Raw genomic sequence first — 22,602 nt, forward strand, 5'->3', positions numbered from 1 at the left:
GACATGGTGCCCTCCAAAATCCATGAGCAGCTTTATCCACTGGCTGAAGTAAGGGTGCCTGGGTCTACCGCGGGGTCGAGCCCTCAGGGGCGTCCACGTCTACGGAGGCTGAAGGTTGCTGACAATCCCATCTTCACTTGTACAAACTGCTTGTGGCAGAGCTTCAAGGAAGGCCCAGTGAAACACTTTCTGCTTTAAGAGGGACTGTTGCGACAGTGACAGACCCTTGGTCAACACCCAGGAGCACACTTTCCCCAGAAGGACTACAGACAGCCCTAGGTTCCGAGGCTAGCCCATTACTGACTCCAGTGCAGAGAGCACCCTAGCACCCACTGGCTGTGCTCGCTGCAATTCCTGCTCCACACCCAGGCTGCTCTCGTGCTGGGTGGGGGTGGGGGGAGCGTTGCGTCCCCACCAACCAGTCACAGCAAGCATGGCCCCCAAAGGTGACCACAACAGACATGGAGTTCTGCTGGAGCTTCCAGGGAAACAGACATAGGACAGGCAAGAGCAGGGCACAGGATTTGAAAATCATGGCGTAGGGGTGGGCTGGTAAGGCAAGGCTTGAGGAGATGCGGTCTGAAGAGCAAGTGGCAGCTACTGGGACAGCGAGCAGCACAGAGTGCTCCAGGCAGAAGAAACTCCACCTGCAGATTTAAGAAGACTTGTTGGGACCCCTGCAACCCCAGCTGCTCGGGAGGCTGAGGCAGGAGGATCACAAGTTAGAGGCCAGCCTTGGAAATTTAACAAGACCCTTGTCTGAAAATAAAATAAATTGGGGAGATGGGGATATGTCTCAGCTGCTAGATAGAGCATTTGCCTAGCTGGCATGAGGTTCTGGAATTAATCCCCAACACTGGGGAAAACAAAAAACAACAACAAACTAAAGAGCCATCACAGAGAACAAAGGGACAGAGGGCAGAGAGTCAGCATGAGATGAGGCTGAAGAACGGGAAGGAGGCCAAGGCACTGCCACTCATCTTGAGAATCTGAGCCTAATTCTAGAAGCAATGGGGAGTCATTGACTCTCATGTAGGGAGAGAATCTCTGTACTCAGAGCGGAGGAGCGGCTTCTATATACCTTGAGCTCTGGCACACCAAAGCCTATGGCGGTTTTGCTTTTAAATTTTACAAGAGAAAGACTCAGAGAGTTGGAGGCCAGGTGACTGGGCTGGGTCTCATCTGTGGCCCACACTATGTTAAAACCTTTGATGATGGTTAGTTTTGTTTCGAGTGAAGAATTCAAAGCTTCATTTTCCACATGAGGCAAGCTCAGAGAGCCCAAGTGAATTCCCTACAGTCACACAGAAAACTCAAATTAAAGACACAATGCTGATCCTCAGGCCTATGTCTTTGGCCCAGCCACATTCAGCAGCCCTTGCTGGTGGCTTTTGACCTGGCCACTAACTCCCCACAAGGGCAGGGATGGCATCTGCTCTAACTCCTGACACTTGTCAGGGCTCACTCAACATGTGCTATACCAAGAAATCCAGAGACATGACCTGGAGTCACCCTAGTTCACCTGCCCATCGGCAGGGCCATGGATGTCCATTTTTCTAGGTCAGCAAACTACAGCCCATGAGTTGAATCTGGCCCTCCACTTGATTTTTGAAATAAAGTTTTATTGGAACACAATTTTGTTCATCACTTACATATTGATCTTGGCCGCTTTTATGACAATGACAGAGTTGAATAGTTGTGTCAGAGCCACAAAGCTGAAAAGATTGGCCCTTTCTGGAAAAAGTTCCCGGATCCCTCTTCTAGGTAATGAGTTGCTCTCTGGGGCTTCAGTCCATGACGTCTGATCAGGTTCCTGACCCCTCCAGAGAATCTTTCCTGGAGGTGACGCTGAGGAACACTTGGAGAGCGATAGGATTATAGGAGTGGACCCCTCAAGGTGACAGAGCAGCACTGGGAAGGAACAATGGCCGGTAGCTCCCAGAAACACAGGGCATGGTGAGTGGGTTTTGTTGTTGTTGTTTTTTGTTTTGGTGCTGGGATTGAACTCTGGGGCACTTGACCCCTGAGCCCCTCCCCAGCCCTATTTTGTACTTTATTTAGAGACAGGGTCTCACTGAATTGCTTAGGGCCTTGCCATTGCTGAGGCTGGCTTTGAACTTGCCATCCTCCTGCCTCAGCCTCCTGAGCATCTGGGATCACAGGTGTGGGCCTCTGCTCCTAACTAGCCTGCCTCTTTTTGCCCCCTCAAATTTTAAAACAGCCTTTTAAGGAATCTCCATACTGATTTCCATAGTGGTAGCACTAATTGACAGTCCCACCAACAGTGTTCTCTGTAACCTCTCCATCTATTATTATTATTTGTATTCTTTTTTTTTTTTTTTTGGTACAAGGGACTTAACCACTGAGTCACATCCCCAGCCTTCTTTTTTTTTAATTATTTTTTTTAACTTGTAATCCTCCTGCCTCAGCCTCCTGAGTTGTTGGGATTACAGGCATGCGCCCCTGCCCTCAGCGCCATCTGTATTCCTGATAATTGCCATTCTGACCGGTGTGAGATAAAATCTCAGTATAGTTTTGATTTGCATTTCCTTAATTGCTAATGATGTTGGTCATTTTTCTCACATATTTGTTAGCTAGTTGTATTTCTTTTGAGAAGTATCTAATCCACTTGTACATTTATTAATTGGCTTATTTGATTTTTTGGTGTAAGGTTTTTTGAGCTCTCTACATATTCTAGCTATCCACCCTCTATCAGAAGAGGAGCTGGAGAAGATTTTTCCCCCATCCTGGGGTTCTCTCTTCAGGTCCCTCATTGTCTCCTTTGTACAGCCTGCCTTTTCCACTTAACAGGGGGTAAGAGCTTCAACTTGACAATGACTTTAATGGTCCTCCACCAAGGACACATTTCTGTATAACCAGATTTCTGTGTTTTCCCCCAGTATTTTATTTACGTTAAGGGTCATTGCTGCCAGGGGCAGTGGCGCACGCCTGTCATCCCAGCGGCTCAGGAGGCTGAGGCAGGAGGATCTCGAGTTCAAAGCCAGCCTCAGCAACTTAGCAAGGCCTTAAGCCACTCAGTGAGACCCTGTCTCTAAATAAAATACAAAAAAAAGGGGGGCGGGGTGCGGCCGGGGCAGGGGATGTGGCTCAGTGGGTAAGCACCCTGGGTTCAATCCCCATTACGGGAAAGAAAAAAAATCATGGCTTTGATCTTTGGGGGCATTCTGGAGCCTTCCTCTGGCCTCCCTTCCCAAGAGCAGCGACCTCTTGATGTTTTCAATGGGCAGTCGGAGCTGCTCCCGGTGCTGCCTGTCTCCGAGGAGAGCTGGCACTGATTACATACTGAGCCAGGGGACCGTTGGCGGCAGATCCGGCGATGGTGACCTACCTATCAGTAGATCCTTCCACTGGGTCCCCGATTTTGATCCGAGTTGCCGGGGTCGGGGGGCTCTCCTTGATCTGGGCACCTCGACGCCCACTCTTGCAGCCGATCCAACGGTCTGCGATGGCGGCTTGGTGGGTGGAAGTCGTCTGAGCAGACGCTCACGCACCTGCACTGGACATCGTGGGAAAGGGGACCTCGCAGTGCCTGCTGGTGCCGTGGGGTCCAGGCCAGCTGTGACCCGGCGTGCGGGAGACGTCCCTCCAGGTCAAGGTTGGAGCGGCTCCGCTGTTGCTGCCCGCGGCACCTGTACCGACCACCTGCAAAGGTAACAGGAGAACCCTGGGCCCGTGTGGGACGGCCACGTCCTTCAGGGCGGCTCCATGACCACGCAGGCGCTCTGAGCGGAGCACAGGCCCCGGGCTCCCTCGCGTGTCCTTGATCCTGCAACCACCTCTGTCCACACAGAGCCACAGTGACCAGCAGGGACCACAGCCTCAGGGTGACCAGGGTCTGCTGGCAGCTGTGCTATTGGTCACAGAGCTGCTGATGTCCTCTTCCAGTGCATCTATAACCCCAGCAAAGACTCTGACGACGGCATGAGTGGTCCAGCCACAGGGTCATTGTCCTGGGACAGGTCCCTTCGGAGCTGCCAGCTCGTGCCCCTCTCCCCTGGCGCATCTTCTTAACCAACTCTCCTTCCCTTCAGATGACAACCGCCAAATTTTGTTTCCATGCCTAAGTAGCCACCTGGGGAGAGTGACATTTAATACACCTTCAGTCACACCTGGGAGCTGGACTTTGAGTGGTCAAGTATTTGTCACTGGTGGGGTGAAAGCCAAAAGCTGCAGGTGCCAGGTAACTGAGGGGAAAAGGGAGGCAGGAAGGAAGGGTGGGAGGCTGGGAGTGGGTGAAGGCCAGGCATGGGTGGAGGCCCTGTGTGGGTGGAGGCCAGGGGAAAGGAAGATGAGGAGGAAGGGGAGAGAGATCCGGGAGTAGGTGATGGGCACAGGCTGTGGCTGCTGTGGCCATCACCTCTGTCAGGTCTGGGCACCTGCTCATTTGGAGTGCTTGAGGCTCATATGTATGTTAAAAAGTAAACTGAGGCACAATAATATTTTAAAGAGTTTTATTTGTGCAAATGATAATTCATGAACTAGGCAGCTCCAGTCAGAAGCGGTTCAGGAGCCCCACTGAGGAGACCTGGTGGCAGGCTCATCACCAACAGGCACAGAAAGAGTACAGAAAGGTCTCTGAGGTGGCTCAGGGGCTTGCCTAGCACGAGAGCGACCCTGGTTCTGTCTTCCACTCTGTGGAAGACTCTTTTCCTTTTCATTGGCTGTATGGTGCCTTATGTGTCATTGGCTTGAACCCAGGGACATTTGACCACTGAGCCAGGTCCCCTGTCCCTTTTTATATTTTGTTTAGAGACAGGGCCTCGCTGAGTTGCTCGGGGTCTTGCTAAGTTGCTGAGGCTGCCTTTGAACTTGCGATCCTCCTGCCTCAGCCTCCCGAACCGTTGGGATTCTGGGCTGTTGGCCGTTTCTGATTGGTGGAGCTACATTTCTTTAATCCAGGCCTTTGCAAGGACCATGCTTCAAATCAGTTCAAGGCTGAGGTCACGCCAGGCCCCACTGGTTTGGGCTGCTCACGGATTCTTCCACCCTGGATTCTTCCATTTTCACCAACTTCCACAAACATGAATACGACCCTCGCTTCTGAATCACATCTCATCGAGGGACAGATTCCTGTGGCATGGGACTGCTGGTCTTTCTCCAACATTTCTCTTCTGTTAAATAGCATCGCTTTGATTTTGGAAGGCAAGGCTGTCTTTTCTAGTGTCTATTCCTTGAAGCAGAAACCGGCTCCCTGGGGACTTGTGACAAGTGCCAGGTGTGGTGAGATGTGGTTTCATGGCCATCACCCAGACGACGACTTGAGCCGCAATCTTCTGAGTGATACTTGCTCCTGTCAAAAGCGAGTCTGGGGGCTGGGGATGTGGCTCAAGCGGTAGTGTGCTTGCCTGGCATGCGTGCGGCCCGGGTTCGATCCTCAGCACCACATACAAAGATGTTGTGTCCGCTGAAAACTAAAAATAAATAAATAAATATTAAAAAAAAAAAAGAAAAAGCGAGTCTGGCCGCCCAAGTCTCACCTTGAAGACTGCTCACCTGCCACTCAGTGAGGGGGCAGAGGCACTGGGTGGTCTGCGCCTCACAGGCTGGAGGTCAAGGTCAAGAGCTTCAACGGGTGCCGCTTCGGCTGCTTACTTTACATGAATTGGAGCCAGGTGCGTCCTCTCTCAGCCCCAGTTTCCTTATCTCCAATGACCAGACACGCATTGCAGGATTATGTGAGCTGATTGGTGGCTCCGTCAAAGGGAAGGGTGTGTCTCTTGAGGCTTCACAGATGAGGCAACACCTCGATTCTGCTGTGAAAGTGGCCACAGACGACAGGAGTAGGTCAAGGCATGTAGCTGTGTCCCAAGAGAACTTGATTATTAAACCAAACCTTGGCCGGGCCTGGTGCTGCACGTCAATCATCCCAGTTACTCAGGAGGCTAAGGCAGGAGGATGCAAAGTTTGAGGCCAGCCTCAGCACCTTAGCCCTTGACATAAAATCAAAAGGGCTGGGGTGTAGTTGAGTGCCTCTGGGTGCAATCCCCAGTCCAAAAAATCAAACCAAACAAACAAACAAACAAAAAAACCCCAAACCACAACCTTGAATTTCACAGAATGTTGTGTCACAAAACATACTCCAACCATTTAAAAATGTAAAGACCATTTGTAGCTTGCAAGGTGCACAAAGCCTGCAGGCAGCAGGAGGGATGGACAGGCAGCTTGCGGCCCCTTACCCCCGCTCCTCAGAGCATGCGTGGCCTCCAGCACTCAGGAGGGTCTGTTCAGTTTCTCTGTCCCTGAGACTGAGGGCTGAGGGCCAGCAATTTCTTTCTTTTTTTTTTTGGTGGGGAGGGTACCAGGGATTGAACTCAGGGGCACTCCACCACTGAGCCCCATCCCCAGCCCTATTTTGTATTTTAGTTAGAGACAGGGTCTCACTGAGTTACTTAGAGCCTCACTTTTTGCTGAGGCTGGCTTTGAACTCATGATCCTCCTGCCTCAGCCTCCTGAGCCGCTGGGTTGACAGGCGGGCATGACCGTACCCAGCTTGCGGCACTAGGATGGAACCCAGGTCTGCGTGTGCTTGGCTGCTCATTTTCAAATAACCTGTGCAAGGCAAGGAGTGGCCCCTGTGTATGTCCTGAGCTTCTCCTTGTGCAAAGCCACAGGGCAGGAGGAGACTCGCCCCGCCCTTCCTGAACTGCATGTTCTCAGGCCTCCCAACCTGGCACTTCCCGACAGCTTTCCCCACCCCCACCCCCGCCGCCCCGAGGCACTTATCGCCTGTGATGTAATGGTCTGTGGACTTGTTTACTTGTTGGCCTCTCTCTCCCATGAAGAGAACCCACAGTGGGGCCTTTGGATCTTGGGGGGGACATAGGACAATCAGGGCTCCCTCATGTGTGGTTGGCAATCTGCTCCCCAAAGCAGTCTTCACTGCCGCTGGTGGGGCTGCATCCCTGAGCATCTGGAGATAATGCTGGAATTTTTTTTCCTTGGGGAGGGGTACCAGGGATGGAACCCAGGGACACTGGACCCCTGAGCCCCATCCCCAGCCCTATTTTGTATTTTATTTAGAGACAGGGTCTCCCTGAATTGCTCAGGGCCTCACTTTTGCTGAGGCGGGCTTTGAACTCGCGATCCTCCTGCCTCAGCCTCCCGAGCTGCGGGGGTGACAGGCGTGGCCACCGTGCCCAGCGTTAATGCTGGAATCTCGAGGGAAGAAACGCAAGCTATTTTTAAACCCCGCAAAGGTCTGAGTGGTGCTATTTCTACTGCCCTGTCCCCTCTGCCCACCATCTTGGGCAAGAATCCAGAGCTGTCCTCCTTTTTATCTGGCCTCTCCCTTCCAGGCCAGGGTCCCCGCTGGCCCCCACTCTCCATTACCAGGGTAACAGCGGGTCCCACCTCCAACCTCAGGGCCCCGCCACAGGAAGTTCGCCTGGAGTTGTTGGTGTTTTCATGCTTACGGGACCGAAGGCCTGATGTCAGAGCCACCATGTCCCCGTCCTACTGTCCACCCGTCTTGATCAACATCAACACCCAGGCTGACACAAACACGGGGGTGTGGGCCGTCACGTGGCCTCGCATGAGTAACCACATTCTCACTTCCTTCTTTCACACTCTGCGTTGGGGGTTGGCAGGCCGGCGACCACGGCAGAGGGTGCCACAGCGCTGTCTGGGCACTGAAGCGGAGAAGCCACTCTGGGCCCAGGAGGCGGCCTCCCCATGCTCTGCTGAGTGCGGTAAGTGCTGGCTTGCAAAACCACCGGGTCGGGCCTCGGCCCCAGGGACCCCGGGGGCTGCCTTTTGGCTCCGAGCAGGCCGGGGAGGACCACTGGGTCCCTCCTGACCTGCAGCCTCCCGGGAGGCCCAGCCAAGGCTCCGCGGGCTCCGGCCCAGCAGCTTCCTGGAATCAGTGGCGCCTTATCCAGGCCCTTCGGGGCCTGCACCTGATCATTTGTTTGCTTACAGCTTCTGCCTTGGCGGGGGCCGCAGGCATTTTGAATGCAAATTTCAGAAAAATCACAGGCCTGTCCCCAGAAATTGTGCAGCCCCTTCCTCTCACGGTGGGAAACTGAAGTCCACTGAGGCAGAGGGATTCGCTTAGAGGCAGAGCTGAGACTAGGCCTGGAACATTCTAGAAAGGAGGAGGGGGCGCGGGATCTGTCTTGAAGCCGCCAAAAATTTCGAAGTCATGAAAATACCACCCTTTGACACTTTGGTTGGGATTGAGAAAGCGGCACTTCTTCATGGCATGTGACTAACATATTCAAATTGGGACACTATTGTTAGCAAAAGACAAAAGAGTGGAACTCTTAATTGGGAGACTCTGATTGATTGGAATTTGGGGTCTTCAGGGACACTAAAGGAGAATGAGAGGGGCTGAGAGCCAAAGCTTATCTCCACACCCCCCACCCCCTCGGATCAGGCTTCCTGCTGCCTGGGACCCCTCTTCTTGGCTGGCTCATCTCTGATTTCAAGCCCCCAGGGCTGACCCCTCAGTGGGCAGGGCCATAAGAGGTGGCTCCCAGGCCCTGGGCGCCAGAGTGGCTTCCCTGGGGTCACCCACAGGCACCGCCTGTGTGAGGGACACCTCCCTCGCTGGCCTTGGCCCCCAGCCAGGGGAGTTGAAACCCAGAGAGCAGAAAGGGCTAGGTCGCCTGCAGGGCCGAGTCCCCCCTTGAACCTCCGCTGGGCCCGGAGCCAGGTGGGCTAGGATTATGGAGCACCAGAGGGGTCAGTGCCCCTTTACAGATGGGAAAACCAAGGCTCAGTGAGGAGAAGCAGCTCCCACAGCCGTGTGGCAAGGAGGGGGCTTGCACATGGGGACCAGTCCTGGCCTCTCAGATCCCCACTGCTGGCCTGGAGCAGGACATGCGCAGTGGGGCAGGGGTTAGGCAAGGGGTCGACTGGGGGTGTGTGTGCCCATGCCCTGCGGCTTCAGAAAACCATCACCTTTTCTTTTTTTTTCTTTGTATGAGGATGGAACCCAGGGGCACTTAATCCCCGAGTCACATCCACAGCCCTTTTTAGTTTTTATTTTGAGACAGGGTCTTGCTCAGTTGCTTAGGACCTCACCCATTTGGTGAGGCTGGCCTCCAACTTGTGAGCCTCCTGCCTCTGCCTCCCAAGTCACTGGGATTACAGGCCTGCGTCCCCCTTGCACGGCCCACCATCACTTTGGAAGTAAAATCAGGAAGTTCAGATTCATTTGTGCAAAATACGAGGACTCCTGTATACAAGGCCAGCACCCTGGGGTTCCATCAAGTGAAACGTGGTTCCTGGGGAGGTGGAGCGTTCACTCCAGGAAAGGGCAAGTCCTGGTTCACAGACCAGGGCAAGGGCTGGGTTCCAGTTCCTGCTCCCTATGTTCCCATTGTGACTCAGGAGCCGGGTGTTCAAGCGTCCAAGGTGGTTCCCACCTGCATGGGCTCCTAACTGGCACACAGGATTTAGAACAGGGCCTGGCTTGCTGTCGCCCCCCACACCTGCCAGTCACAACCCCGAGCAGGCGGCTGGGGTGCCCTGCCTGCTGCCTCCCTCAGAGAGAGAGGCAGGGCACGTTAGAGCCCGTCCCAGGGTGGGGGACAAGGCAGAGGTTAAGGGGGTGACCCTCGTCCTAGGCCGACTGGCTTTTATTGAGCCCCGTGTGCTGATCACTCTGCCTGGACTGACCCCTTCCGCCCTCCAGACCCCACCAGCAGCTGGGGCCCCCATGATGGAGGGCTGGACTTGGATTTTTCAAGGGTGTGAAAGCGACACTTAGTAGAATCTGCACTCGGATTTTTGAGCTTTGACCTCCCTCGGGCTGTCATAAGAAGGCGTGGCCTTAGGTGCTTTTACCCAGCTATGGGCGGAATAGATCGGGCCAAGCTGCCATGTTTGGTGTATTCGGTGCATTTCCAATTTGTGATTCTCTTCACTTTACCATGGGTTTAGGGGGAGAGTACCCCATAGTAAATCAGGGGCATTTGTGTTCCAGATGAGATACCCAGGGCTCAGAGAGGTCAGTCAAATGGCCCAAAGTCACACAGCATGTCCAGGGACGGAGCTGGGATTGAACCGGTTGACTAGCGGGGTCCCGGTGGGGGTGTTCTGCTCCCGGGGACTTCACTCTCTAGAGGGGCCGGGGAAAGACCTGCACCTCAGTCTGACCTACTTGTTGATCTGGGGGTTCCCCTTTCCTTGTGGCTGCCTAACCCACACCCCGAGAAGCTCAGGCCTCTGGATTCTGAGATTCCCAGAGCTCCTCCGAAGGGGAGGTTCCCGTGGACACCTCTCCTGAGCGTCCCAGGGCGGCCACCTAACGTGGTCCCCAGAGCTGGGGTAGGGCTCCTTGCTCCTCCCTGCGGCCTGGGTGGGGCTGGGGCAGAAGCAACTGGGTTTGGGGTGACAGGCAGAAGCAGCCTGACCTACTCCCGAGGTGGAGGCACCCTAGGATGTGGCTGTCCTCAGCCCTCCCTCCGGGCTCCTCTGGCTCCTGGAGAGGGGAGGCAGAGGGCGGGGCCTGGGTGTGGTACCGCTTGAGCCACATCCCCAGCCCCAAGAGATGCAGCATCTTGTCCTTCCTGTCCAATGGGCTGAAGCCATCAGAACTGTCTCGGGCCCCTTCCTAGTAAAGCCCAGGACAGCAGGGACCTCTGCTGGGCTGGGGACTTTGAGTACTAATACCCAGAACATCTGGGACAGGCTGGTCACTCCGGGCAGGCCCAGGCAGGGGGATTTGGGCTGTCCCACAGTGCCACATCTAATCTCCACAGAGCAAGTCTCTGATGTCACCTGGATCCGAGTGGCTTTCCTCGCTCCCACAGTGGAGGCAGGGAGGTCGCATCTCTGTATTGTCCCCGAGTCTGCAGTCTGTTTCCTCTATTCCTCTGCCTGCAGCCCTGAAGAGGGTCCCCCTCCTGGAAGCCAGCATCGGGGACCCTCCACACGGCGTCCCACCTGAGCCTCTTGGAGCCCATTTTACAGGTGAGGAAACTGAGGCTCAGGGGGGAGAGGCTCAAGTTAGTAAGTGGAGGTGACCTGGGATCCCCGCCTCTCGCTCCTCCCAGGCCCTGCGGGTGGGTGTAGGGCGGCTGACAGTTGGTGGTGAGCCGCGTTAGGGCCACCCCCAGGCTGCGCAGTGGGGCCTGCTGTCCAGGGCGCGGCCCCAGGGGCTGGAGGCGGGGCCTGGCCTTCCTGACCCTCCCTCTGCTTCCTGGAAGCCGCTGAGGGCTCTGCCTTCCAGGAACCTAGAACTACCCCGCGGGGCCACCGGCGAGGGTTTCAAAGTTAGGAAACATGATTTCGAGCTGGTGGCTTCCCCTGTGGTCCCCTGCCACCAGAGAGACGGGGCCAAGGTGGGGCCCCGGGCTTTACCAGCAACCGGGAGCTCCACTCCAAGTGCGGAGAAGCCCCGCCCCTCCGGAGGCAGGTTGGTGGGGAGATGCACGGGTGTGTGTGTGGGGGGGGGGCGCGCGCGCCACATTTATTAAGCACCTACTGTGAGCCCGGGACTTTTGCATCCATCTTCTCGTTGCATTCTCTCAGCAGCTTGATGAGAAAGGGACCATTTGTTCTCCTCGTTTTACAGACTGGAAATTTGAAGCTCAGAGAGGCAAGGATCTGTCTCAAGGTCACACAGCTTGCAGGAAACCAAATCGGGACTTGAACCCCTTTTTGTCTGATCCCCTAGTCGTGCTTTCAATCCTACATCCTATAATGCACCTGGTAAATAGGGGACTGAACTTTCTAGTGAGGTGACTTCAAGTCCTTTATCTTACTGTGCCCTCTCCCCACCTGGGCTCCCACCTCCACACACAAACACATGGGGCTAAGCCCTCTTCCAACAAGCTTTTGTGGTTTTTGCCCCCTCATAAAGCCTTCCTGAATCCTTACTGGGTTCAACTCCCATCTCAGCCACTCACCTGCTGTGTGTCTTTGGGAAAGTCGCCTCGCTTCTCTGAGTCTCAGGTCTGCTTTCTCCTCCAAATCACACGACTGGAGGATGAGGGGAAATACCGGAAGCTACCCCAGTGCTGATGGAGGGTCCCCCCTGTCCAGGGAGCCACCAAATACCTGCATCCCTCCCACAACACAGCTGCCGCTCGACACAGAATTTCCTTTTGAAAGTTTTTATTGTGATAAAATATTCAGATACAACACAGCAGGGTCACTCCCTATTCTCTTCTCACCTGGGCCCCATCTCTGTGATCTGCCTCATCTAGACACGGGGAAGAGTGGACGCGTGATCCTCCTGGCTGGCTAGTTCCAGCGTGGTCTAACGTCCAGGCAAGTGTGAGAACTTGACCTTCTCGCCCCCCAGGGCCAGTGGGCCTTCACTGTGCTTGATCCACCTGTCACCGCTCCCCCGAGTCCTCCTTCGGGCTCTGTGTATCATCAGGCCATGGCCAACACTGATCCAGGAGAATCTGTTTGAGTCCCTGCTTTCAGTCCCTGGAAGAATACACCTGGGACCGACCCAGGGCAGGATGGCAATTCTATTTCTAGGAACCACGGAGCTGTTGTCCCTAACGGCTGCCCCATTTTCGGTCCCCACCAGCCATGGAAGAGGGCTCTAGTTAGTGCATGACCTTGTCACCAGCTGTTATTTTCTATTTTTAAGGTCACAGCTATTCTGGAGAGAGTGGAATGACACATCATTTTGACGTTATTAATCAAGAAAAAAAAAGCTAGGTGCATTTTATAGTAAAATTTAAAAAATAGTTTTGGAAAAGGGATGCCATCAATAAAATCAAAAGAATTGTGTTATATTTTGGGAAAAATTATAATGCAGATGATAGGAAAAAAGGCATGTGTGTGTGTGTGGGGGGGGGTGTTCAAAATGACACCAACCCAAAGACAATTAGACAATGAATACAAAAACTCAAAATATTACAAATACTTAAAAATATACAATAAGAAACTGAGTACGGTGGCCCCCACCTGTCATCCCAACAGCTCGGGAGGCTGAAGCAGGAGGATCTCAAGTTCAAAGCCAGCCTCAGTGAGGCCTGCTAAGCAATTCAGTGAGACCCTGTCTCTCAATAAAAAATCAAAAAGGGCTGGGGATGGGGCTCAGTGGTCGAGTGCCCCTGAGTTCAATCCCCAGTACAAAAAAAAAAAAAATTTTTGGCTACCACAGCGTCCAGAAACATATGTGGAGGAGGATCTAACTTAGCATCACTTTTAGAGGTTAAATAATTTGAAATAAAATGATCTCCCACCACTGTGACAATAATAGGTATACTCTGTTTAAAATCCATACCACTGGGGAATTCTTAAGGGCAAAGTTTTGGATTCTGTAAACAGCAGCTAGTGCTGTTCTGAAAGGTCTGGCTGTTCTCCTGTCCCCAGAAGGTGCAGCTAATGGCTCTGGGCCCCTAAGGACTTATAGGATGTGTTGCCTAAAAGAGCCCAGGCACCGGAACCCTGCAGAGAGCTGGCCACATGGGCATTTGGCCCACATCACGTCATGGTCCTGAGAGCAGCCTGGGGGTGGCACCCTCATCCGCATTGTCTAAGCGAGGACACAGCCAAAGGAGGCAGGACCATGCAGAGATGCCCAGAGGGAAGAAAAACGAGGCAACCTGAGAACTGGCCAGAGCTGTGCGGAGAGGGAGCCAAGATAGGAGAAGGGGGCAGAGAAGCCACCTCACTGTACTCTGGCACCAGACTCAAGAGGGCTCGAGCAACTTTACTGTGGACTGTGTTGCAGACCCTGCCAGTGGGCGAGGACCTGAGCACGCACCCTCTTTGATCTCTCTCTCTCTCTCTCTCTCTCTCTCTCTCTCTCTCTCTCTCTCTCTCTCAGTGCAGGGGTTTAAATCCAGGGCCTCATGCATGCCAGGCAAGTGCTCGACCACTGGACTCCATGCCTAGCCCCTTATTTCATTTGATTTTTGACACAGGGTCTCACTAACTTGCGGAGGCTGACCTCAATCTTGCCATCGTCCTCCCGAGTAGCTGGCATGACAGGTGTGGGTCACTGCACCTGGCTGCATGTTTGTCTCTTTATGAATTGTACACAGGTACCACTGTGCTCTTGGGATAAATTATTAATATCTACAACAATAGAATTAACAAGGGATGACATGAAAGTCAGTATAACCATAAGCTCTAGGACCCTCTTCCGATGCCCCTGTGGGTTATCTTGCCCATAAATAAAAAGTTTTAGTCAAAGTGCTGGATGTGGTGGCGAACGCCTGTCATCGCAGCAACTCCGGAGGCTGAGGCAGAAGGATCTCGAGTTCAAAGCCAGCCTCAGCAAAAGCGAGGCCCTAAGCAACTCAGTGAGACCCTGTCTCTAAATAAAATACAAAATAGAGATGGGGATGGGGCTCGGTGGTGGAGTGTCCCTGAGTTCAATTCCTGGTACAAAAAAAAAAAAAAAGAGTTTTAGTCAAAAATGTTAAGGACACAAGTGAAGCTCTTATGTTCTCGAGGGAGAATCCTGGGTGGTTTTGTGAATGTTGATAAATAGTAACAGCTGCTACTGCTGAGCGTCTGCTCTGTCCTGGCCCGTCCTGGGGGTGGGGTGCCCGTCTCAGGCGGAGGATCGGGCCGTGTCCTGATGTCTGTGTGTCTCTGTGTCTCCCAGGTACCATGCCCCTGCACCTGCTCCTGCTGCTGACCCTGCTGGGCCCTGGCAGTGCCCTCCAGCTGTGGGAGATCACCCACAGAGCAGCCCCAGCCCCCCTGCCTGCCCGGGTACGGAGACAGGTGGCCCTGGAGGACGACTACGGTGACCAAGACTATGTCACAGAGGGCACAGACCCTCCGGAAACACTGGACAATGACACGGGGGCCGTGGCGGCAGGCCCCAAGGTTCTGACCACGAAGGGCACATTGGAGCCGAGCGCTTCTGCGGGGCCCGGAACCCCCGGGCCAGCCACGGTGGAGGCCGCCACGGAGCACTCTGCTGGCCTGGCTGCAGGGGGGACAGCCATGGAGGGGCCGAGCACAGAAGTGGCCACGCCATGGGTGTCAGTCACAGGGCCGCTGGCCACAGAGCTGACCTCTGCGATTGCTGCATCCACAGAAGGGCCTCTACCCGTGGAGACAACAGCCATGGAGGGCCTGTCCACAGGGCCAGCAGCCACAGAGGCTGACACCACTCCGTCCGTGGCCACCGAGGCAGAGACCATTGCTCCAGTGGCCACCGAGGCAGAGACCACCCAGACTGCGACCACTGAAGCAGACACCGCTCCGCCAGTGGCCACCAAGGCAGCGATCCCTCTGCCAGGGGCCACCGAGGCAGAGACCGCTCTGCCTTCGGCCACTGAGGCTCGGTCCGTGAAGCCTGTGGTCACGGCAGTTGTGTCCACAGAGAAATCCAAGGTGAAGTCCCTGTCCAGGGAAACCACCGCCACCACCGCCTCTCGTGTGACTTTCGAGGGTGCCATTGCGACAACCAGCAACTTGCACAGTCGCGAGGTCGTCTTCCCTGGAGGCTCCGTGGACCCCAGCTCCACGGGAGCCTCGGACCTGATCCCCGTGAAGCAGTGCCTGCTGGCCATCCTGGTCCTGGCCCTGGTGGCCACCGTCTTCTTCGTGTGCACCGTGGTGCTGGCCGTCCGCCTCTCCCGCAAGACCCACACGTACCCGGTGCGCAGCTACTCGCCCACCGAGATGGTCTGCATCTCGGCCCTGCTGCCCGAGGGGGGCGAGGGCGCCCCGGCCACGGCCAACGGGGGCCTGCCCAAGAGCCAGGGCCTGAAGGCCCAGACCCGGGAGGACCGCGACGGGGACGACCTCACTCTGCACAGCTTCCTCCCCTAGCTCGAGGCCCTGGCCCGTCCACAGCTCTGGGCTTCCCTGGAGACCCGTGGGACTGGGGGTCTTTAGGGAAGGAACTCTGGCTGCCCCAGACAGGGCCCAAAACAGCCAAGGTCCTGGGGCCGCACAGGACTGGCCAGCCAACCAGGGAGCCTGGCAGCCCCAGGCCAAGAGCCACGCAGGCAGCCACTTTGCCTGAGAGATCCTTGCCCCTCCTTGTCCCCCATCTGTCCCGAGGCCCCTTTTATACCTCCATTCTTCCTTCCTCCAGCCCACCTGGGTCTCATCGCCATGTCCCCAAGGAAGACTGAATGCCTGTGCCCCACCCACCACTATATTCTTTTTGTTTTGGGTACCGGGGATTGAACTCAGGGCACTCGCCCACGGAGCCCCATCCCCAGCCCTAGTTTGTGTTTTATTTAGAGACAGGGTCTCACTGAGTTGCTCAGGGCCTCCCTGTTGCTGAGGCTGGCTTTGAACTCGCGATCCTCCTGCCTCAGCCTCCCGAGCTGCTGGGATGACCGGCCTTGCTCCCGGCTCCCGTCTCTATTTTCCTCTCTCGCCATGGTCACCATGTAGAGGAGCATTTTGGAGGGGTGCTGAAGAGCATGGGGTTCCTGAGGCCATCTCCACACCCTGAAGGGCTGCTTGGGTGGTCTTGGGTGCGTTTCTGGGAAACCCAGGGTGAGGCCTCAGCCTGTGGGTGCTGGGGTGGGTGGGGGGGCTGTGTGCACCCATGAGTTTCCATCTGGTGACAGAGGAAGCCCATCCTGCCCCTCTCTCCTTCCCCTGTGGCCGTGTGCCAGGGTGGCTCTGTCTCCTTCCTGCAGTGTCCCTCACCCAGCCCTGGGCCTGACCACACACAGGCACTCAATAAACATGATGAACAGACGCTTGGTGGCCGGTCCTTCAGTGTCCAGGCCGCCTCCTCCAGGCAGCCTTCCCAGCATCCTCCATTCTTCAGCCGTTGGTCTCTGACCCTGGGGCCCTGGGGAAGCCCCCTTCCCAGGCTGACGGGTTGACTTCTGGGTCCCCTTGGGGGCCTCTGGACCCATCCTTGAGCAGCTAGGGGAGGTCTCAGGCTGTCACGAGAAAATCAAGGGCCCCATTCAGCCCCCCATGACCATTTTATTCACCCCCGTGACCCAGTTGTGACCTACAGAATTACGTTTCCCCGGACTTCAGACGAACGTGGCTCTGCGTGCCCCCCCCCCCAGAAGCCACCGGTTTCTTCTTTCCATGGGGTGAGATCTCCAACCCATGACGCCTGGTGGCCACTGTGGCTACTTCTCAGCTCAGATGAGAGGTCCTTAAAGTTTGGGGTCATCGAGCTTTTTCTTCAAGGGTCAGTCGGCCAATACTGGATGCTCCAGCTGGTCACTTTGTCTAGGTTGCAGCCTCGTCGGGTCCCAGAGGCGGGTCATAAGTGACTGTCGCAACTGTGTTGAAGTACAGCTGGGTCAGGCTCTGAAAGTGTGCTAACCTGTGATGTCAGTGTCAGGTGACAACCCTCCCAGGTGACCAGGCATCCCAGTTTGCCTGGGGCTTTATGATTTTTTTTTTTTTTTGGTACTGGGATTGAACTCAGGGGCACTCACCACTGAGCCACATCCCCAGCCCTATTTTGTATTTTATTTAGAGACAGGGTCACACTGAGTTGCTGTGGGCCTCGCTGTTGCTGAGGAACTTGCCATCCTCCTGCCTCAGCCTCCTGAGCTGCTGGGATTAAGGCCACCTTCCCCAGGGTCTCCTCAAGGGGTCCTTCTGCAGGCTTACCTTCCCTGAGGGCTTCTTTCCTTGAGGATGCGGTGTGACTGCGCAGGTGTGGCTTTCCTTCTCTGTGGGACCAGGACAGCTGACCCTTCCGAGCTCTTCATTTGGATTCCCATCTCTGCTCACCCAGGTGCAGGATTGAATCCAGCCTTGCTGTGGGTGCTCAAAATAGCCACCAGGGGGCGCCCGCCACTAGTCCCTAGAGCCGTTGAAACCTGGCGCTGCTTCTGCCTGGTCTTGGAGGAGGAAGGAGAGGTCCTGACCCAGGGCGGTGCCCCAGACCACGGGCGCTGCTGAATGCTGACAGAGGGCTCCCTGGAGGGAAAAAGCCCTGGTTCGTAGGGTTTGCATACTCCTCCGTGGAAATACCTCAGGGCCAGTTTTGAGCCACCAAATATTAAATAGCAGAGAACAAGATGTCAATAACCTTGAGATCACAGATAATATCAGGATGTAGCGAAATGCGTAGGAAGTGGTGAGTTTTGAGCATTGATGACCTTGGTGTGTGTGTGTGTGTGTGTGTGTGTGTGTGTGTGTGTAGAACTGGGGATGGAACCTGGGGTCTGCCTCATGCTAGGCAATGCTCATGCTCTCCCACTGAGCTGCACCTCCAGCCCCCGATGACCTTGGTTTCTATTTAGTTCTTTTTTTTTTTTTTTTTTTTGGTACTGGGGTTTGAACCCAGGGGAACTGCACTTCTGAGCTGCATCCCCAGCCCATTTTATTTTTTGAGACAGGGTCCTGTTAAATTGATGAGACTGGCCTTCACCTTGAGATCCTCCTGCCTCAGCCTCCGGGGTTGCTGGGATGACCGGCGTGGGCCACAGCACCCTGCTGACCTGGGGTTTTAATGTAAAGTATTTATTAAACAACAGACGGAAAAGTTGCTATGTGGCTTCCAGGCAGACAGGGCTGGCTCTTGTCACCAGTACCAGTCCCCCCTGCCCTTGAACATGTCCCCAAACACCCCTTGAACCCACACACACGAGCCCTGTGAAGGCTGTACTTGTGTCCATTTTACAGAAGAGAAAACCTTGAGGCTCAGAGAGATGACGTCACCTTCCCCAGGCCAAGCACGAGCATCTGGGATTGGAACCCAGTCTGAAAACCCTCCTCACCATGATGTCACGCCACCTTAAGATCACAGTGGGGTTCTGGGGGAATCCCATGCCCCAAAGTCACCCCCCGCTGACCTTCCCTGGGCCCTGGAAGTCCCCCCTTAGTCACCCTTCGTGTCTTCTTGAGGCTGAGAAAAGGCATTGGTACTTGGGGGGGTGCCAGGGCACAGCCCAGCAGAGAGCAGGGCACAGCAGAGCTGGGCGGGGACACAGGGGCAGCCCCTGGGCGGACAGTCACCAGCTCTCCTTCTCGTCCTGCCCCTTGCCAAACGCGGGCTCCATGTCATCTCATTCAGGCCTCACAAGGACCCCACGATGTGGGTGCAGCAATTACCTGGTTCTTGCTGGGGAACTGAGCCCCGGGCGCCGGCTTGTGTACCTCTGGGAACTGCAGATCTGCTGGCCGGGAAGGAGGAGGGGAGACGGGACGTGGGGAGCAGGCGGGTGCCCAGCCACCACCCTCATCTCCCACCAGCTGGGCTGCCGGCTGCGGGGACCCCCAGCTGCTCCCCCACACCCCATCCCTATCGCCGCGTGACCAAGCAGCGGGTCATTGCGGAGTGCCAGGCACCGGCAGGGCCATGTGAGCAGGACAGGCCTGGTGACACCTCACAGTCAGGAGAGGGCATGGGGCATGCATGTCCCCCAGGAGAAGGTCGGGTGTCTGTACTCAGAGTGTGGGGACGCTGAGGGCTGGAGTGGGGCAGGTCTGTCCCAGGACCAAGGGACGCAGAGCCAGGACTGGGGCGGGAAGGCCAGCCCTGGACGCTGCTGAGCTCTGGGTGGCTCTGGCCCTGCCCTGGCCTCCACTGCTTTCCCTGCTTGGGGGGGGGGGGGCGATGGCATCGTCCCTCACCCCTGCCCCAGTCCTGGCCCTGGATGTCCCCGTCTGCACCGAGGGTTCTCTGTGTCTGCTCATGTCACCTAAATGACATGAGCACCATTCACCTGGGTCAACGGTGACCAGAGCCTGGCCCCCGGGTACTGCTGGTCTGTGACGCCCACAGGGCACAGAGGAGGCAGTTCCAGAAGGTTCTGTGGGAGCAGAGGCCCAGCCCCGCAGCCCTGGACGATACCCTGCAGGACCGTGGGCACCCGGCCCCCCCATGGGCCCGCTTCCCCACTGTAGCTGCTCCCTGTAGGGACAGCTCACGGGACAGGAAGCAGCTCTGGGCAGTGGTTGACCGGGTAGGTGGGGACCCCAGGCCTCCCTCTGTCCTGAAGGAGGCAGTTAACAGAGGACCGACCTCTGAACCTGGTTGACCTTGACGTCTTGTGAGGGGCGGACACAGGCAGCCCCCCATCACTGGGCTGTTGGGGTACTGACCACCCCTTCAGGTTCTCTCCCACACACCGTCCCTACACACAAGGGGTGTGCGTCTTCGGGCGGCCACGGTGACTTGTCTTTGCTATGTGGCAAAGTGGGTCCTGGTGCAGAGCAGCTGTCCCCCATGGGGCGTAAAGAAGCCCAGTCAGGGGAGCATCCTCAGCAACTGATGCTGAAATAACCCCAAATGGGCCTTCGCTGCGGTGTGGAGTGAACTCTGGGCCTCAGTCTCCTCATCTGTGAAATGGGGTGACAATGGCACCGCTTCCTGGGTGCACGAGGAGGGCAAGCGAGACAGGCGCGGGATGTCCCTGTCTGCACCGAGGGTTCTCTTGGCACAATGCCTTGGCAGAAAGTAAGTGCTCAATAAATCAAGTGCAGAAAAAATCCCACAAGGAATCACTCCGACTTGCTTAGAGTCTTTGAGTTCAGCCAGGGGGGGCTTGGATTCCAGTGTCACCTGTGCCCAGGTGGAGAGGCCCTGCTCTGAGGGGCCCACTCGGCAATGGGGTCCACAGAGCCCCCTTCCCAGAGGTTCCTGGAAACCCGAGGCGCTTCTGTGTCACCATGAACTCGGTTGTTAAGTAGCCTCTCGGTGGCTGGAAGGCTGTCACCCTGGCTGGCCCTGCTTTGCCCGTGGGCACCCACGTGCCTGGGCCTGGCAGGACCAGAAAACGGCTGCTGAGCTGCTCGTGAGACACACGAATTGCTGCTCTGACCAGGAAAGAGGCCTTTGTCAGGAGCCTGGACACAAGTGACGCAGACACAGTCTCCTTCCACAGGCCCGAAACCCACAGGTGAGCTGCCGGCCAGCCTCGGCCCCGGTTCTGAGCTGCCCACTGCCCCCGGAGGGTAGGTCTTTCTGGAGACCCTGTGGGGTGGCCTGGTGTCTAGCCTCTGAGCCCCCAAGAGGCACAGGCTTGGATTCCCCAGAGGCTCAGCAGCCCCCAGCAAATCACAGGACACACAGGTGTATGTGGGACAGCGGGAAGCCCTCATCCTGCCAACGGAAGCTTCTGGGCCCCACCCCTGCCCTGTTCCAAGCCCTGTCTCATCTAGGGACACGCATTTTGGATGAGAGAAGGACACTCCTGTCACCTCCCCCTCTGTCCTGGAGCCTCAGGTGCTCCTGCCTCAGGGCCTTTGCACCTGTGGTCCCTGCGCCCAGCCGCTTCCCAGCCTCAGCCCTGGCATCTTCGGATTCTTTAGGTCTCAGCTTGAAAGTCACCCTCTCAGCCCCCAGGGGTTCACTCCTGGGTCCTCCTTTGCCCCTTCCCAGGCCCTGGGCCTATGGAGTTGGTTGCACCCTAAGATAGTGGGACCTCTCTTCCCCGGGTCTCGCTGTCCCTGTCACTGCATGCGAGTGGCACACAGTAGGGGGCCCAGGGGCCCTCTGTGGGGTGGAGGAACTAGGTAGGAGGCTCTGCAGGAAGTCCGAGGCCGAGGCAAAGGGAGGAGGCTGCAGGAAAGGAGGCTGGGACGGATGGTGGCGGCAGGTCGCAGGCACTGTCGAGGGAGCCTGGTGGCGCTTAGGGACCCTGCTCTGGGCTCCTGGCGGCTCCCGGCTCCGCCTTCCTCACCTGCGAAGTGGGGACAGGCGTTTCTCCCCCGGGCTGCAGTGACAGGGGCTGCCCGGCTCCTGGGCTCCGGGTAGCGGCCACCCAGCGAGGGGTCCCAGCGGGGGGACGGCCATCGGGGCACCGCGGAGGCTCCAGGTCCCCGCAGCCCGGCCCCGCCCGCCGGCTCCGTCTTTGGCCTAAAATAGCTCACACATTCCGCAGCGGGGCCCGCGCCCAGCGACGATTCAAACCAGATGTCCCCAGCTGTCGGCCCCTCCCCCACCAGCCCCGGCATCGTCACGTCGTCGTCCTGGTCCTCGCAGAGGTCGGATCAGCCCGGGAGGTCGGGCCGCCACACGCACTGCCCAGGGCCAGGCGACCCCGGCCGTGTGCCCACCCTGCAGGACGGTCCCCGGGCTGGGCGGCGGGCTGGGGGAGGGGGAGTCCCAGCCACGTGTCCCTGCGGTTGGGGATCCTCCTGGCTGTGTTCTCTAAATGCTGCTGGGCGCCAAGGGGCCGTTATGCCTCCCAAGACCCCAGAGAAGTGCGTGTTGCTATGACCCTCCTGTTACAGAGGAGGAGACTGAGGTCCACAGTGGTCCACTCTCGAGGGCCACCCTGCAGACTGCAAAGAACCCTCCCTGAAGCTCTTGGCTCACGGTGAACATTTACTTTCTTGCTCCCACTGCCACGTGGCCTGTGTCCACCTGTTGGTGGGGGCTGGGTCTTGGGGAAGACCCTCTCTGTGAGGCTGTTGCGAGGCATTTCTGGGCCCAGGGGGCAAGAAGGCTGGCAGCTGTCAGGAGGAGGGGGCATGGGAACAGTGGTCAGCTGCCCCCCACTCATAGTCAGAGCCAGCGCCCCCTACGGATTCCTGCAGAGCCCTTCCACTTGGTGCCTGTGACCTCACATCTGTGTGCACCCCCTTGCTCACTCTGTTTCAGAGACACCAGTCCCTTGTCCATTCGGGGAAAATGCCAGGCTCTGCTTGCCCCGGGACCTTTGCACTGCTCTTGCTTCTGTCCAGAAGACTTGTCCTCTCGTCAACTCGCTGACTCGCCCTCTGCCTGCTTCTCAATCTGCCCCAAGGTCGCGCCTT

At 56.6% G+C, this 22,602-nt stretch overlaps 1 protein-coding gene and 1 long non-coding RNA gene across 4 annotated transcripts; one reads left to right on the plus strand and one right to left on the minus strand.

Annotated features, from left to right (window-relative positions):
• Nucleotides 1-4,455: 4,455 nt before the first annotated feature.
• LOC124106658 (uncharacterized) lies at nt 4,456-6,006 on the minus strand. Its single transcript, XR_006856109.2, has 2 exons — nt 5,515-6,006; nt 4,456-5,432 (listed from the first exon to the last, which is right to left on the minus strand). It is a non-coding gene; the product is annotated as an uncharacterized LOC124106658 (long non-coding RNA).
• A 1,529-nt stretch (nt 6,007-7,535) lies between these two features.
• Nucleotides 7,536-16,618, plus strand: Selplg (selectin P ligand). Of its 3 annotated transcripts, XM_046464326.2 has the most exons (3): nt 7,536-7,709; nt 10,852-10,938; nt 14,549-16,618. In XM_046464326.2, the coding sequence occupies exons 1-3, from the start codon at nt 7,553-7,555 to the stop codon at nt 15,727-15,729; spliced, it is 1,425 nt and encodes a 474-aa protein (XP_046320282.1). In that variant the 5' UTR covers nt 7,536-7,552; the 3' UTR covers nt 15,730-16,618. The 3 variants fall into 3 exon arrangements, with proteins under 3 accessions (XP_046320282.1, XP_046320283.1, XP_058441539.1); XM_046464327.2 differs by lacking the exon at nt 10,852-10,938 and having other exon boundaries at nt 7,545-7,709; XM_058585556.1 differs by lacking the exons at nt 7,536-7,709; nt 10,852-10,938 and adding an exon at nt 11,237-11,383.
• Nucleotides 16,619-22,602: the final 5,984 nt, after the last annotated feature.

This window comes from Marmota monax, unplaced genomic scaffold (assembly GCF_021218885.2).
Source record: "Marmota monax isolate L192 unplaced genomic scaffold, Marmota_monax_Labrador192_F-V1.1 WCK01_AAM20220418_F8-fsc00269, whole genome shotgun sequence".
Taxonomy (NCBI): domain Eukaryota; kingdom Metazoa; phylum Chordata; class Mammalia; order Rodentia; family Sciuridae; genus Marmota; species Marmota monax.

Excerpts from the sequence above, each read along its gene's own strand:
- Selplg (XM_046464326.2), top strand. The coding sequence starts at position 7,553 with ATGAGTAACCACATTCTCACTTCCTTCTTTCACACTCTGCGTTGGGGG. Across the intron at positions 7,710-10,851 it reads CCCATGCTCTGCTGAGTGCG|CCCTGAAGAGGGTCCCCCTC; the intron begins GTAAGTGCTGGC and ends CTCTGCCTGCAG. Across the intron at positions 10,939-14,548 it reads TCTTGGAGCCCATTTTACAG|GTACCATGCCCCTGCACCTG; the intron begins GTGAGGAAACTG and ends TGTGTCTCCCAG.